The sequence below is a fragment of the Musa acuminata genome, chromosome BXJ2-8, assembly GCF_036884655.1.
Source record: "Musa acuminata AAA Group cultivar baxijiao chromosome BXJ2-8, Cavendish_Baxijiao_AAA, whole genome shotgun sequence".
Taxonomy (NCBI): domain Eukaryota; kingdom Viridiplantae; phylum Streptophyta; class Magnoliopsida; order Zingiberales; family Musaceae; genus Musa; species Musa acuminata.
In genome coordinates, this window is record NC_088345.1 from 23,626,850 (window position 1) to 23,643,926 (window position 17,077).

The 17,077-nt window shown below is 39.0% G+C and overlaps 2 protein-coding genes across 2 annotated transcripts; both read right to left on the minus strand.

Moving 5' to 3' along the window:
- Window positions 1-1,132: 1,132 nt before the first annotated feature.
- LOC103994879 (uncharacterized) lies at window positions 1,133-12,529 on the minus strand. The gene is made up of 5 exons (XM_009415331.3): window positions 12,081-12,529; window positions 10,796-10,832; window positions 10,436-10,672; window positions 10,319-10,366; window positions 1,133-1,816 (listed from the first exon to the last, which is right to left on the minus strand). The coding sequence occupies exons 1-5, from the start codon at window positions 12,386-12,388 to the stop codon at window positions 1,415-1,417; spliced, it is 1,032 nt and encodes a 343-aa protein (XP_009413606.2). The 5' UTR covers window positions 12,389-12,529; the 3' UTR covers window positions 1,133-1,414.
- Window positions 12,530-13,516: 987 nt separating this feature from the next.
- On the minus strand, window positions 13,517-16,147 carry LOC135619333 (protein SAR DEFICIENT 1-like). Its single transcript, XM_065121251.1, has 8 exons — window positions 15,968-16,147; window positions 15,700-15,775; window positions 15,498-15,550; window positions 14,890-15,383; window positions 14,569-14,729; window positions 14,269-14,463; window positions 14,086-14,182; window positions 13,517-14,003 (listed from the first exon to the last, which is right to left on the minus strand). Exons 1-8 carry the CDS (start codon window positions 16,054-16,056, stop codon window positions 13,876-13,878), a joined length of 1,293 nt encoding a protein of 430 aa, XP_064977323.1. The 5' UTR covers window positions 16,057-16,147; the 3' UTR covers window positions 13,517-13,875.
- Between the last annotated feature and the right edge of the window lie 930 nt (window positions 16,148-17,077).

The window sequence follows — 17,077 nt, forward strand, 5'->3', positions numbered from 1 at the left end:
AGATATATCAGCAAGAAATATTTTTATAAAGGTCCTGTCCTGGGTTCGAAGTAAAAAATAAAAATCATTACATACCCAAATGTAACACAAAAAAATAAAAATTTCTATCCTCTAAGAATATATATATATATATATATATATATATATATATATATATATATATATATATATATATATATATATATATATATATATATAGTCCAGTATATATATTTTCTTAACTTCGTGCTTGTTGAGGTAATGGTTTTAAGATATTCTCGATAGTTGATTCTCTCATACGTGGAGAATCAGGAGGGAAAAGCGGGTGTATTCTTTTGTGTTTCTGGGCCCAACCAGGAGGAGTAGGCACCAAATAAGCAAGCCACGTCGTAGAAACAGAGGAACAAGATGACGCTTGTGGAGAGCAACGGACGTGTGAAACATGCACACGCCGTGCACTGCGTGAATCACACGGGTAACACCGGGCATGAGTCCCAAGATGTACAGTATCAATTAGAGTATCTCTTGTTAAGTATCGCCGAAGGTCCAAAGGGAAACTTGGTACCCCAAGCCAAACAAATTCACCCGAGAAAAAGCATGCACAGTGGCAACTGGGCGCAGTCTCAATTTCCGAAACGAACACACGATAAAAAAACAAAGAAAAATGTGATCCTAAATTCTAAACCGATTTGGGGTTTTTACCTATTAAATGGACGAGAGGAGGAATGAGATATGGTTAGTCAGCCTTTGCTTGTTCTTCATCTATTATTGCAAGACACGTAAGAAAGATGTGCCGGATTGAATAGGCTTTACGATGCCATCAACACGACAAATGCAGACTCGAGCTGCCTGAAGCTGCCAATGCAGGCAGAGCACGAGAGAAGTGAAAGAGGAAGCTGCACAAGGTGTACTCACTTTATACGCCATTTTCACTCTTAGAAGAAATGGAAGAGGCTGCTGAAGCCTTTGGACTCTGCATCAGAGGTTGTCGCTTGGGTTCCAACTAATTTACATTATGCGACCTCACGGAGCACAAATTATTGGATTGACACAGAGCACGGAGCACAAATTTAGAGTGTCGAAGAAGCCGTTTCCTCTTCTCGTCTTTCGTCCGACAGGATTTAGAAGATAATTGTCTTCTAGATCGAAAAACTCAATACAATCAATTGGCTGCTTTGGCACTTCAAATTGATTGGTATGTCACAGGGAGAGCTCAGTTATATGGAGTCAGCATTTGCATCTGCATCAGTTTTGCCTTCTTTTGACAATTACCAGAAGATAACCGAGTTATGCACCAGTTAGATACATGTGCATAGTATTATCATTTCATCAAAAACAGAAGAAATTTTTTTTCCCCTCTTAATGCTGGATCATGACTGGAGGCTGTTCAGCTCCCGATACACTATCATTCGAAGAAACCGGCAACAAGTCATCTTCACCATACCAAGCCTTTCCTCCTCTTTCGCTCGCTAAGGTCGGTGCTCATTCGTGACTTCTCAGGTTGGTCTGCCTTCGGTGGTTTCCTAAGCTGACTGTCCAAACTCTTTCTTGCAATCTCAGAACAGCTGCATGCCCTGTGCTCATCATCTGCGGCTTTAATCTCTGATTGACCGCTTTCATCATCCCTAGTCGGTGGCTTGGTCTCCTTCAGATTTCTCCTTGCGGCACTGTCCTTTTGAGTAGCCGAAACAAACTTCTTGAGGTGTCTGATGTATTCAGGGTATAGCTCAAGGTTACAGTGGCCTCCACCGTTTAGCCAAAGAGGCTCATATTTCTGTTTGCTTAGCTCCCAAAGCTGTTTCCCATGTGAGCAATCAACTACGTCATCTGAAGTACCCTGCAACAAGATACGTGGATTATAGTCATTCTTCTACATCTACCAACGAGCTCTAAAAAGATTAGTAGTGACATATCACAATCAAACTACTAGGTTGAACCACAATCAAACTATCACATTCTGTGCATTTAGCATTATCATTATCTATCTAGTAATCTCAGTAATTATATCCAAGTACTGGAATTCTAGATTATCTTGTTAAGTTATTCAAAATCCAAAACAACAAGGTCAACCAAAGAGGTTCTCATTTTCGGCAGACATCAGTATCTTCAATGAAAAATTAAGCAGCCATTGTTGAGATACTGTCTGAAAAATTATTGCTTTGGTACTTGGTAATGGTTAGCCTGTTAATGAGCTGACACCTCCAAAGACATTCCCTAAGTTCCATAAAAATTTTTGTAATCATATTTATCGTGTTAAGCAACAGAAGTTGTTAGACAACATTGATCTAAATGATTCAAACAACTTGCTGAGACCTATTAGAGATTAGAGAAGAACCTTGATGTGTTCCACAGAGTATTGTCTATAGAATGACCAAAACACTAGTTTTCTAAAATCCAATTAATCTAGATCCTGAAATAGTTAAGATATCATGCCTTGCATATGTGCCGTTTCTCTCCAGTAATATTAAACTCATTTCTGCTAATATGAAAAAAAAAAATTATATGTTTTAGTAAATTGGGTTGTTTGCTAATTTGGCAGATGAAGCACATTTTCATGATAAATGGCATTATGGGCCTCACTTTTAAATGACAGCTTCAAGGAGTAATAATTTTCCACTTTACAGTTTGAAGAACCCTCTTGTTAATATTATGTATAATTTTATGGCTAAAGCATTTACTTAATCTAACATCTGGGCCACCTAGTTGTTAGGAAAGCCCTAAGAATCCCCAATATCACACAATTGTAACTCTTGTTAAAGAAGTACTCTAATCGGAGAATTTGAGCTCACATTCTGCTGATTCCTGTATTGCAATGATTCACAAAATCATGGCCATCTTTAAAATTCTTTCTTTGGTTTGCTTCATTATTCTCTCAAGTCTCACCAGCACTAAATTAGATACTGAATTTCTGGCAATCTTGTGTGTAACCAATTTGCAATTGACCAAAATCAATATGATTTACCAAATATTTGGGAATTAGCTTAAAATGCTCCCCTTTCAAGAATTGATAATAAAACTAGCAAAATCTTGTCAGATAAAATCTATTGCTCCCTTAAACCAACCTCAGTGAATGTGAATATTCTCGATGATTATAATTTTGTTCAGTAAATCAACATGCATGTGGAACTCTGAAAAAAATTTCTCACATCCTTATCACTGGTATGAATTTATCTTATGAGCTAAAGGATAATATGTGGGCTTGGAAAGATGATTCTAATGGGCGAGTCACTGCTAAGACAACATATATAGATTCCTAGACCTAGAGAATTGGTGGTAGAGGTTGTGGAAGCTCTCAATAACTCCAAGAATCTCTTGTTTTGGTCGAAGCTCATCCATTGTTATCTCCCCACTATGGAGAGAACATGAAACTTGGTCTTGGTGATGGACACACATGTTATATATGTCAGCAAGGCCCTGACTTTATGAATGATATCTTTTTCAATGTATTTTTTTTCATTATTTTGAAATTGGCTTGCTGAAGGGAAACACAGACATGCCATTTTGGTTGGCATATCCGTGTCAGACACGGATACATCACTGATATGGTCGAACATGTGTCTTACATATTTATTTATTTTTTGGGACACGACATATCCATGTCGGACATCTCTTACACCCTTCCTCATCACTCCCGCGCCCTTCCTCACGTGATGCTCACGTGTGTCGCTAAGTTGTGTGGCCTTTACGCGGGGACGGGAAAGCATGATATCAAAGGAGTAGAGGCTTAAAATATAGAGAATTTGGGGATTTCTCGCCAAACCTGGAGGATCGGCGACATTAAATTGTGGACCTCAAGAGTTTGGGGAGACGTGAAATCGAGGATTTGTATAGTGTGTGAACACCAACGACAAGTGGCAGCATATTTAGAACACCACATTGCATCAGAAGTAAATTCATCGACAATAAGGAATGCCAATGATAGCAGAAGCAGTAGACCATCATATTATAGTTGCACCGGTGGCGCCGTTGTAGCTCTGCGCTAGTGCTCGAAGGCCACTTCCACAATGTGCACCATGACCCATCGCGTGACGTGCACCCTCGATGACTCGCGACCTCACCCTCGTTGCATGGCGTGTGCCCTCGATAGCTTGTTGCTATCACCACATGCCCTCGATGTCCCTCTTGCCCTCAAGAACCCATCGCCTATCACCGACGACCTCACTCGTGAGTTTCTCTCGATGCACCTCTCGTTGATTCATCATTGGCAACAAGGATCATGGGTTTCCCTTGGCATCCCTCATTGCATGGCGTGTGCCCTCGATGTCCCTCTTGCCCTCAAGAACCCATCGCCTATCACCAACAACCTCACTCATGGGTTTCTCTCGATGCACCTCTCGTTGATTCATCATTGGCAACAAGGATCATGGGTTTCCCTTGGCATCCCTCTCGTCGACCTATCCATCGTGTGTAAAAGAGGTGACCCATCACTTGTGCACAAAAGTAAGTCGATTTCAATCCTTTTGTTTTTGTTTAGTTTTTCTTAATCAATTGATCACCTTTTATATTTGTATTTTGATGTCTGCATAAATTATATGTTAAGAGATATAATATCGGCCTCTTATTCATAATAAGTCTGTGTATAACAAGAGGAATAGGTTAGATCTTATTATTATGCTTTTTTATTACTACCTCTTATTTATAATAGGTTAGATGTTATTTGTTATGCTTTTTTAGCCATGATATATGTTACATTATGAATATATCATGATTATTGCAATAAAATTTTATTTCTTTCGTTTTTATGAGAACATATATAAAATCACTAATTAGAAATATAATTAAAAAAATCAACCAGAATTATAACTAGAAATTTTAATATGAAACTATTAATTGAAGTACACTATCTTATGTGACATTTATAAAATATTGAATTATGCTTTAGGTTCTTAATAATCACAGGGATGGCTTTCAAATTTCAATTATCATAATTATGTCGGTTCTCCATTTTATTGCATTTCCTTGGTCAATTTCTTGTACTTTAGAGATAACAATCTAAATCTACAATTTTATTACATTTCCTCCTCCATTTTATTAATAATCACTTTTATGTTTTTTTTCCCATGATATTCGATGAAAAGGAGAGTCATCCATAAAACTATCAAAATGAGTTCGTCAAGTTCTATCAATAGCTCTTCTGTTCATCGTACAGCTAATGATGAGGATGTTTATAAACCGTTATAGAGAAATGTTACTAAAATGGACAAATTAAGCAGAGAGGGTGGGAATATTACATGACAATGTAAGTTATGTCATTAGGTCAAGAAAAGCTCTTATATAAGAGTTAAAGCACATCTATTAAAGTTGACCATCAAAGAATTATAGTATGTACAAAAATAACAATAAAAGATGCCTCTGATATGTGTAAAGATTAAAAGGAGCTAAAACAAGACATCAACAAAGTGCTCCGAAAAAATTACCATTACCCCCCTTGTACTATTTGTCCATAGCTAGATGAACAGTTATACACATAATTAAAAGAAAAGAAATTTAAGTGGCAGTGACAAATGGAAAGGTATCATAGCCGCATTTAATATGACAACATGTGATTAGTTACATTCTAAGATAGCTAGAATGTTTTTTTATGCTGGTTTACCATTTCACCTAGCAAGAATTTCATATTTTGTTATTGTTTTTGAATTTGTTGCCAACAATCATTCATCTCGTTGTTTACCATATGGTTACAATTTATTGAGAACTATTCTATTTTAGAAAGAAAAAGCAAATATTGAGAGGTTATTATGACTGACTGAAGGTACATGGAATGAAAAAGAAGTTAATATTGTAAGTGACGAATTGTGCGATTTACAGATGATGCCCTTAATTAACTCTATGGCTATAACTAATAGTAGAGTCATAAATATTTTACGTCAAATCTAATGAAAAAAGTTACTAATGAGGTTGGTTATCAGAACATAATACAGATTATTGAATTAAAACATAATGTTTGGACAAATTATTGAATCATAGTTTTCAAATATTATTTGGATTCTATATGTGGTTCACACTCTCAACCTAGCACTAAAAAATATTTATATAATAATGAATATTGAACAAAACCAATTAACATATAATGCATGCAGTTGGATATCTGATATTACTAGTGATATTACGATGATAAAAAGTTTTACCATGAATCATTCGATGATATCGTACATATTTAATGAGTTTGTGCATTAAAGTTACTTTCTATAGTGGACACACGTTTTGCCTTAACAACTATTATGCTTTAGAGGTTTAAACTTATCAAAGGTGTACTTCAGTCTATGGTTATTAGTGACAAACGGGATATGTTACAGAGATGATGATATTGGTAAAGCAAAATCTGTAAAGGACAAGGTACATGATGACATTTGGTATTGATTATATTCTTGATTTCACAAGATTTACTTATGATATACTTAGATTTTGTGACACGAATAACCCATATTTTCATTTAGTATATGACATGTGGGATAGTATGATTGAGAAAGTGAAGGAAAAAAATATACACATGAAGGAAAGAAATCAAACAAATATTTATCTTTCTATGATGTAATCTATAAAATTCTTATTGATTGTTGGATAAAGAACAACACTCTATTTCATTACTTGATCATTCTTTAAATCTAAGGTATATGCCGATTTTAATTTTTAACGATATTTTTACATAATTAAGCATATTTACAGAATTATTTATTTTTACTTTTTTATTTTAAATATTTAGTATGAATGACTTCAATGGGATCCCAATTGAGTACCCCACATAGAGATCTTGAGGCCTCTCAAGAAAGATTGAAATGTCTAAGAAGATATTATTCAACCATTGAGGAGAGAATACTTATCAACGAAGAATATGCTAATTTCTCTTATAGAGTTAGATATTTTATTGATTATGATCGTTTACACGATAGCTACCATATGGATCCTAAAAGTTGGTGAGTTGAATATGGTTCATCAACTCTCATACTTAAATTGTTAGTTTTGAAGTTACTTGTGCAGTCTTCTTCTTCATCATGTTGTGAGAGAAACTTGAGTACCTATTCTTTCGTGCACTTTTTTAAAAGGAACAAAATGATTCCTCAACATACAGAAGATTTGGTATTCATTCATAATAATCTTCATCTTCTTTCCAATAGAACCCTAGGATACTTAAAGGGAGAGACTAAGATGTTGGGTATTACTAGCGAAAAATTTGATTCATTTGAATACGTTGGAGTACTTGAAGTTGCAAATTTATCTTTGGATGAACTAGAGCTAGAAAAAATTAGTTTTACTAATGATAGCGATGAATCACCAGATACAGGTGATAATGATGTAGAGAATGAGCCTAGTGATTGTTAAATATTATTTGCTTTATTTTGGATACTTCGAATTAGATTATTTTAATTATTTAAACTTGTGTGATGATATTTCTTTGTTCATATTACTGAGTCTATAAAATTTAAATATAAATATTAAAAACATCATGTTATCAAATATTATATATGTCAAAAAATATATGTGTCCTCATCATGTCTATATCCTAATTTTTAAAAAAATAACATGTCGCCATGTTTGTGACGTGTTATGTCTGTGTCCATGCTTCTTAGGATGATACCTCTTCAAAAGTTGACATTCTTAGGGGTTTCATTGCAATATGCTTGTGGTTAATTTAGATGTTAGAAATGAAGCTTGCTTGATGGGGTTTTCTCTCATTCATTTTCTATAAATTGCTTGCTTATCTAAAAAACCCTCTTTTATTGAGGCTATACTTTCTAAACAATTTGATGAAGGCTTAATTGAGACATATCCCAAAATAATTAGATAGGCGAAGCCAAGCCAAGCCCTAACCAGACTAAACTTAACATTGATGGTTCTTAACACGAATCGATGAATGAGGGTGGCCCCGGATCATGTATTGTCACTCGATGCTCTTATATGCATGGTCATCATGCGCTCTATTATGAGACCAAGATAATTATGGATGGACTAAGAACTATTATTCAATAAGGAATCTCCATTTTCTCTCGTCCATTTTTTATAAATTGCTTGCTTATCTAAAATACCCTCTTTTATTGAGGCTAAATTTTCTAAACAATTTGATGAAGGATTAATTGAGAAATATCCCAATATAATTAGATAGGCGAAGCCAAGCCAAGCCCTAACTAGACTAAACTTTGTTGAATCTTGGATTTTGATGATGAAATAAATTAGTAAATTATTTGATCAAATCTATATATTGAGAAAAGTGTGCAGGATTAACTACGATAGTGATCAAGGCATAAAGTAAAATGAAATGTCGGAGTCAAGATCGAGATTTTGTTAGGAGTTCGAGAGATCGACGGAAGTCCAGACATTTGTCGGAAGTTCTACTGGAATTGACCGAGAAGTCCAGGAGCTTACCAAAGAAACTTGTCGGAACTTGCCAAGAAGATCGTTGTGAAGTCCAGGAGCTTGCTAGGAGTCCGCTGGAACATTGCTGAGAGATCATCGGAAGTTCATCGGAAACTCGCCAGAAGAAATCTAGACTAACCGGATTTGATTTGTTTAGTGTATACCTTAAAAATCGTAGTTAGCATATAATTAGGGTTAGGTTTGGGAGGTAATCCCGTTAACCGTCCTAAGGGCCAACTGGGCCCGTAATTGGATTGGTTTGGGCCGGATTCAAGGCCCAACCAAGTTGCTGGACCCTGTCTGGCGGTGGCACCGTCAGATTGGGGTGGTGGAACCGCTTAGGGAACGATCTCCTATGTGGTTTAGGCGATGGTACCGCCGGTAGTTATTACCTGCCAAGCGGTAGTACTGTCAGAGCTCAGTATCCGAGACTCTATCAAGCGGTGGTACCACCAGATTAGGTGGTGGTACCGCTCAATGTTAGAGTGTCAGGCGGTGGTACCGCCAGTACCCCGGAAATCCGGGATGAAACACTTTTTGGCTCCAATTTTGAAGTCATTGGGGCCTATAAATACCCCACCCTTTTTTTACATGAAAGGGTAACAAAGTGCAATCAAAGTGTGAAAAAAATACTAAGTGTTAGGGTGTTAAAAGTGTTGTAAAAGTTAGAAGAGTCCTCCTCCCTCTCTTTAGCTTTATAATCATCCAAGAAGATGTGTGAGGCTTATAAGGGTTATCTCATAAACCCGTGAAAAGGAGAAAGCACTGTAAAGAGGTGGTTGGTCTTCGCCTATTGAAGGAGGACCATTAGTGGACATCGATGACCTCAACGGAGGAGGAATCAAAAGTGGATGTAGGTCATAACGACCAAACCACTATAAATTCCGGTGTGTTCATTCTTTACTGCTTAATCTCTTTATTGCATTCAACTTTACTTCATTACAAACTATCCAATCCCCTCTTCTCTACTCATTCAAGAAAAACGAAATAGTTTTCGTTAAAATCAGATTTTATCATATGAAGATTTTTAAACCGACGTAATTTTTCCGCTGCACTAATTCACACACCCCCCCCCCCACCCCCCCTCTTAGTGCCGCTCTTGATTCTAACAAACTTAACATTGACAGTTCTTAACACAAATCGATGGATGAGGGAGGCCTCGGATCATGTATTGTCGCTCGATGCTTTTATATGCATAGTCGCCATGCGCTCTATTATAAGACCAAAATAATTCTTGATGGACTAAGAATGGTCATTCAACAAGGAATATCCAAAATCAATATTAGAATTGATGCAAAGCTTCTGGTTAGACTAGAAGGGAAACCTACATACTCTGGTCTTCAAACTAGGGGTGTTTGCGTAGTTCTAGCTTTGTATGTTAAAAGATTGACCACCTGATTTTGACATCCTACTCTCCTTGGATGCACAAGCTCTTTTATGTCCCCTGCCTAGTTAATTAACAAAGTTTTACTTTTTAAGGAAAAAAATCCATTGGATTTTTTAAATCGATCAATAATATTGTTTGCAATTATGTGTTTTATGACCAACATCAACTAATGCAAACCAACTACACATGTATAATTTATGGCATCCTTGCTTCCTTTATAAAAAAGTTATGGCAGTATATCTTGACATATCCTCTAACGAGTTATATGTTTATGATCTAGTATGAACCACTATTCAAATCTGAAGTTTACAACTTTCATGTGTTTTATTTTTTCTAAATACTGACTGTGGAATTTGATATTGATGTAAATAAGACTTCTGATAAGATCTTCAGCATGTTAATGAATGCCTCATCCTGAAATGTGTGCATAAATAACCAAAAACTGACTACTGGGGTACTGTTTAACCACTTAATGCATGCTATTAACAAAAGTAAGCAACCAGTAAGCCACAAAGAAGTAAATTAGGAAAAATAATAATTTGGCAAAGTATTGAAGATAATCTGCAGAATAAAGATTGAAATATGAAATGAAAAGCTTACATGAATAACTAATATCGGACAATTGACAAGGCCAATTTTGTCAATGTTCTGCAAAAGCAATAAAATTATTTAGAATGTAAAAGGATTATTACACCAGATGAACACTGAAAAATTTACCTTGTAAATGTCAAACCAATATGTTCGCTTAACTGGATATAGTACCCTAAGTCCAGAAAGGATAGGACTGTGTAGAACAACAGCTCTTAACTTCTGTAGACGGGAGGCCAAATCAAGAGTTGGACCACTACCCACTGACTGACCATACAAGATTAGGTCCTCATCTGCTACTCCGTATTGTTCTTTAAGACAGTTATATACTGCCTCTATGTCCGCATATGTATTATATTCAGTAGGCTGTTAGGAACAATAGATTTTGACACAAACAAAACAGTTAAGAAAGATGATATTTCATGTATTATTTTCTTTATGAGCCAAAATTCATGTGAGGTTTTGCCATAGTAACAAATGAACTTTGACCTTTCCCGTTGATTGCCCGTAACCTGAATAATCATACCTGCAACAAATAGTAAAGAGTCAGCAACTATAAACAAAGCCTTGGCGCAAGTATTTGATCTGTTGAGAGTCCCAATAGGCAAATAAAGCAACTCCTAATGTCATTGATCTTTCACCTCAGTTCCAAGTATTGTCGTTTTTAATGAACAAGAAAATTACAATGATAGGTAGAGTCATACTCAGAACAGCATTAGCAACAGTTATTTTGCAAAAGTATAGGTTTGAGTCATACCTTGATGAGAGTATATATATGAAAGAATTACAAGTTGATAAAAATAGATCATTAAAGTGTCTCTTTACTGACTAAGCCAAAAAAAGCTTTACAAGAATTATTAGACATGCAAATACATACAATTGTTTTGAGATATTTCTGTTAACGTGTCAGCAATGTCACGCATACGAACCACAAACATATGCATGCAGGCTTCTTAGGTATGATAATTATAATGGATTATCAGAGTGTCTGATAAGCATTAGAGTTAAAAAAGAACAACCGCACTACTTTTGGATGTCAATTCCGTAGATATGCACTACATCATATCCATATTTTCTAAACTAGAGATCCTATTTACTGGCAGTCAGGAATTTTAATCCTTGAAACATCAGCAATCATGAACTTCTTATCCATAATTACTTTCAACAACATAAAAAGCAAGTGCACCAACAAAAAGGACGTACCCAATGCACAAGGCTCATCCAATGCAGGGTCTGAAGAGGGTAAATGTACACAGCCTGCCTGACCTTTAAATATTTTGAAGAGATTGTTTCTATAACTTGAACCCTTGGTATACTAGCAAGTAAACCAACAATCTCTGTGACTTGAACCATTGCTACCTCAAAAAGGCACAGAAAAGCAATTATGTTCTCGCTAATCGATCAGGTTTCGATTCAGCTATTAAGTTCTGAATGGCAGTTTGTCGACAATAGCTGACTACTTCTCACTAGTGATATCATGGCATCTGTAACGAATTTAAGCTACATCTTGTTGATAGGAAATCATAGTCGCTTTACTGGAGAACAGATCTACAAAAGGTTAATTCGTTGCTCAGAAATCAACCTTGCAGAGATTTAGAGGAAGTCCACAAACACATAATTAGATCCCATGAATCACAAAATTAAGCGAGTAACAACAAAAACCAACTAGAAATAGAGACCAAATTATTATTAATCGCAAAGAAAAAGAGACTTTAGAAAGAAAGAGTCACCAAAGTGGAATTCACCAGGAGGAGGGATAGGGGGGGTGACGAACCCGATGAGATTGACGCGAAGATGGACGCTGAGCTCGACGAAGAGATCGAACATCTGGCCGATGTCGGCGGCGTTCCCGTGCGAGTAGAGCAGCGTGGCGGTCGCCCGGGGGTGACGCAGGTACACCGCCACGATCTCGTTGCCCCGCCGCGTTGGGAGGCGGACGACGTGCACGTCGTCGCGCCCCGCCGCCGCGATCCCAGGGATGGCGAGCCGCCCGCTCTGTTCGTCGGCGATCACGGCGTAGGTTGGCGGGTTCGGGGGAAAGAAGGCGAACTTGGCGGCGATCGAGGACGTGACTCCGCCCATCTCCGCCGCCGCCGCCTCCGCGGACTCATCAACGGCCCAGAGGGCGACACCGCTTTCGCCGCCGCCGCCGGTGACGGGATCAAGAAGCCAGGCGAGGAGGCTGAAGGGGAGGAGCAGGTGGGCGGTGGGTTTATCACGCAGCTCACCACCGCCGAGAGCCCACAAGATGGTCAGTCACGTGCAGATCGGGTGGGGCCTCCCCAGCCTGTAGAGAAGGTGGGCGGGGCCCGCTTCTTTTGGGGGTTGGATCGTGGTACGGCTCACCTCTCTCGGCCGAGCCAGCAGCCAGCCTCATGCGACTGTCCATTACAGTATGGTTGGAACCCACATTTACCGACTATTACAAAACTCAATCTTTAGCATCTGTTGCCTCGTCCATGGCATAGGATCCGGACCCCGTGGAACGCGGTGTCCTGGGGATATGATAACGCGCCCCGCTATTGACCAGATTCCCAAAGAGTATATCCTATCCCGAGATCTCCCTAATCCGGGATATCGGTATATGCACCTCTGCTATCCGTTCTCTTTGATAGGATCCGGAATCATCTCCAATAATTGTCCTGATCCAAATCCAATCACCAAATAACATTACAGTTCTCACATACAAAAAAGACACTTGGATCCCAATCAGCAGCACTACATGGCCCCCTCTCAAATCAACGATTATTTAGTTTCAATTGAGAATTCATTTTTACCATTGATAATTTTTTCTTATTTCCATACAACGAGGATAGGTGATCAGGGAGGAGATTGTCATTGTCAAGTTCGAAGCGGTATCTGAGATCATATGGATTTTAGAACCATAGCAATTTTGTCCATGTTCCGAACAGGGACTCTACAATCTGACAGTGAATTCCCAAGTTTGGGACAGCAGTAATTTTCACTCCACTGCAACACAGTACTTTGGATTCCAGCTAACGAGAGTGGTTGCTTGTTTGTCGTGTACAGATATGCCTTTGTGGGGTTTCTTCTATCACTGCCATAATTCTTGTGAAGGCTCGCCGTGAGCATCTTTAGGTGCATCATAAAAGATATCCTTTTGCAAAATCATTGATCAAGAGAATTATGGCTGATGTGACCATTAATTTGGCATTCATTCCATGCATGTTCAGGAAAAAGAAATGCAACTCAAGAGAAACGTGAACATTTTTGGACCAACCTTTTTCCTAACATGATGATCATTTGTACAAATGAGGGACTGTCGTTAGGAATAGACCGGACGCCCACATGTTTGTGAACGTCATCAGTCTTTACTCCACCCCGCCTCCTCAAACAAACAGACTTACAATCTTCAAAGAAAAGTGAGTTACAGTAGAAGAACAACCAAAGAATCCGTATACGTACGTACGCCTCTTGTCGCTTGCTACGTTCTGTTTCATCGTCAACAAGCAAGCAATCAGGGCACCCGATTCGTACCTAACAACAGATGCTATGATTTCTAAGCTTAATTTACATCGAGACTAGACTTTATGGGTTGTCGTTTGGTTTCAGTCGTAGAAAGGCTGCACAGAGCTGACGATATCGTATCCTCCAACTCTGTAATCTATTGCATTCTCTTGATAAACGGAATACCAAAGCGATGTATCCATCTCACATTGCTGTTGCATCCCCAAATCTGTCGAAAGAGCTATAAAACATCAGTACATTCACAAGTCAGTTCAATCTGCATCGATAATTTACCGAGCTGGTTTACTAACTTTGTGGCAAAACAACGCTCGGATGAAGCAATCCATCGGTCTCTTCCAAGTTGTCCCAGTTTCGATATGCTTCTTCAACCAGATGCTGCACATAGGCCTGCAGAATAGCGGAGCACAGTGAGATCAGCATGTCAAGAGTCAAACATAAGTAAAAGATCTGAAGAAGCTGGTTTTGGTGCTCACCATCTGAGGTCTGCTTAGCTCTTGCACTGTGCAGGTCATGCTACCAGTCACAATCGACACCACTTCACATATAGGGTTTAAGACAAGGCTCCATTGTGGTCCTCGGTGTAGGTAAAGCTTGTCTCCGATGATGCAGGTCTTTGCATGAGCAACTGTTCCTTCCCACATGCGATCCGACATCCCCACTCCCAATATCTGATCCATGAAAGCAACACCTCAACAAGGGCACAAAGCATTTTGGCACATCGGCCACATTACAACAGCATTACTGCGTTCAGCAAGGGAATTAAGAACACGTACACTGCGGAGACGATCAGGTTCGACGGCGCACAGCTTCAAGAAGTCCTGGACCGTGTTGATGTTCTCTGCCGACAGCTTTCTGTGGAACGCCCCATCCTTCCCTATCCTCTCTAGTCGCCATACCTCGTCCCAAAGAGCTGGGGGATAATGTTTCCTGTACACTGCATTATTATAATCATTCACCGATTAGTTCCGTCTATCTTTAGAATTTTGTATTGAAGCACGTATCGATGATTGATCCTATACCAAAGATCTAGCTTTAGATATGCACCTTGAATTTGACTGCATCAAAAGTAACAAGAGCAAGGGTTTCATACTCACATTCTCCTCTGTGATCCTTGACCATGAAGGGCTCGGTCATGGCTTCTTTAATGCTTGGACCATTGTAGCCCTTCGGCACGACTCTGGCACCAATCCTGAAGTGTCGACTTCTTATCCAACTAGAATTATCAGTGAAGGAGATATCAGAGATGTAAGCAGTGCCATCTCTCAGTGTAACATTGACATCCCCTGTGAGCAATGGCCTCTTCCCGGTCCTCTCCCTCACGATCTTTTTCTGGAATCCTGCGCTGGTCCACTCATTTCCATCTCCCGAAGGAAAATCTCCATCTAAGACTAGTATTTCTACTTTGACAGCTGATGGTAATGAGGATAAAGGAACCTCTCCGTTTGCTACATCTACGATGATGATCTGGAGTGGGTTATTCTCAATGTCCATTATCTTGCTGCCAGTGAATATGGGGAGTGAAGGTTGCTGCTTGAATGCAAGCTTCAAGCTTGATGATTCTGCTGCTTCAATCTGAGTCGGGATAGACCTTAAACAACATTTTCGGACCAATATTAGTCTTTTGTAAATGGAATTTACCCAGGATTTTGAGTTCCAATCAACAAATCAAGCTGAAGTAGACAGAGATATACACATTCTTCACCTCTGAAATGAGTGGATGCTGCGAATCACTCCTTGCTCGACCTCCTCTTGCACCTAGTTTATGTACGAGAAGAATTATTAGTTGAGATCAGTTGGAATGAAAAAGAACATAAATTTGTTCTCTTATTCGTTGTGACTTTGAGGGATTAAGCAGTAAAGAGATGGTTCCAAGGCAGCATCGCTTGTAGGATATATCATCATACCACTTTGCGAAGCAATGGTTCCAAGACAAAGAAGAAGTTCTGTAGAGATTTCGCCATCATAGCCTCTCTAATCACCCTGTCAAAAGGCAAGAGGGAGGTTATACATCATTTTAGACCAAAGCAACCACATAAACAAAACCTTAAGGCATCTGAGACTTGTTCTTATTCATGTACGCAAAACAGAAGCCATGATCAGATGGATTTTGGACAACGACAAAGCAAATAGTGGGAGAAGGGTGAGCAGAAGAAGGCCGTTGGGATTACTGACGTCGAGAACGAAGGTACGCTTCGCATCCGCTTGTTCTGCGATGGGTCAGACCCTTGATCGGAGTCATCGCGGAGCCTCTTCGCTGCCATGTCCTGTTGCTCTCTTTGTGGAGGGAAGGGATGGAAGCTGAGGGGTCTCGAATTGGTCTTGGAAGAGCAGGGGCTTATGGATGGAACATGGAGGTCGCAGAGAGGGTGGCCTTGGACTTATATGAACAGCCGCAGTAGAGGCCTGTAGAACTAAAACCATAGGAAAGTACTAGGAAACAGCTGGGAAGGTGAGGGAACAAAGCGCGTTCCCTGCTCCTACAAGAAGGTTGACGTAATGCCTCCGATGTCACTCTCCCGCCAACGGTCAACTACCAAACCTCCTCGGCCCTCTCTTTCCCATGCGCAAGGTATGTCGTTTATGACCATTTGCAGTAATCCTTCCTACTCGAGCTATTAGTAGTTCTTTCCTCCTCACCATGTTCATTTACTAGATCTGCTCCAATACATGTAAATTGTCACGATTCAATCTGCAATTTTATTGAATTGGAGCTACCAATCTAAAGTGTTCCAAGTCCAAATGAATGATATATACTCACCAAATGCTTAATTCTTACATATAGGGTATCAAATATGTTTTGTGGGATTCAACCATCAAAAAGCCTTCTACTGGATGGATGTTTGCAGTTTCTTCTTAAAGAATTACCGACTGATTTTTCCTTTCTCATCTCTTTGAAGAAGGAACCATCATTGCACATGCAGTTTATAATAGACTACTGTTGACTCGAACATAGGCGGGAGTGACAGTGACGATCTCAACAAAGCAAGGAAACCTAGCTGCATTTGATGTTGAATTATTGCACCATATGTTGTTGTTCTTTAAAGCCCAAAACAAGTAGATAGAGACACAGGAGTGCTGACTTCCTTACCAACCCAATATACAAAAGTAACCGAAGCAATTGTCTGTTAAAATCGACTTCCGGAAGAGAACAACAGCCTGCTGAAGAAAGTGATCAAATCTTTATTGCAGCGGATAGTCTCTCTTTCGCGACAAGATGCAGATGCTGATGCTTCTACCAAACACGGTTACTTGCGATAGCTTCCGCGTTAAGATAAAGAGAGA

What these genes read in the sequence shown, in the direction of transcription:
- LOC135619333 (XM_065121251.1), bottom strand. Translation starts at nt 16,056, where the DNA reads ATGGCAGCGAAGAGGCTCCGCGATGACTCCGATCAAGGGTCTGACCCA. An exon ending in AGCGTACCTTCGTTCTCGAC is followed by an intron (nt 15,776 to 15,967) that starts GTCAGTAATCCC and finishes GCCTTTTGACAG; the next exon opens with GGTGATTAGAGAGGCTATGA. An exon ending in AACCTGATCGTCTCCGCAGT is followed by an intron (nt 14,464 to 14,568) that starts GTACGTGTTCTT and finishes TTCATGGATCAG; the next exon opens with ATATTGGGAGTGGGGATGTC.
- LOC103994879 (XM_009415331.3), bottom strand. Translation starts at nt 12,388, where the DNA reads ATGGGCGGAGTCACGTCCTCGATCGCCGCCAAGTTCGCCTTCTTTCCC. An exon ending in ACGGGCAATCAACGGGAAAG is followed by an intron (nt 10,673 to 10,795) that starts GTCAAAGTTCAT and finishes TGTTCCTAACAG; the next exon opens with CCTACTGAATATAATACATA. An exon ending in GTCCGATATTAGTTATTCAT is followed by an intron (nt 1,817 to 10,318) that starts GTAAGCTTTTCA and finishes ATCTTGTTGCAG; the next exon opens with GGTACTTCAGATGACGTAGT.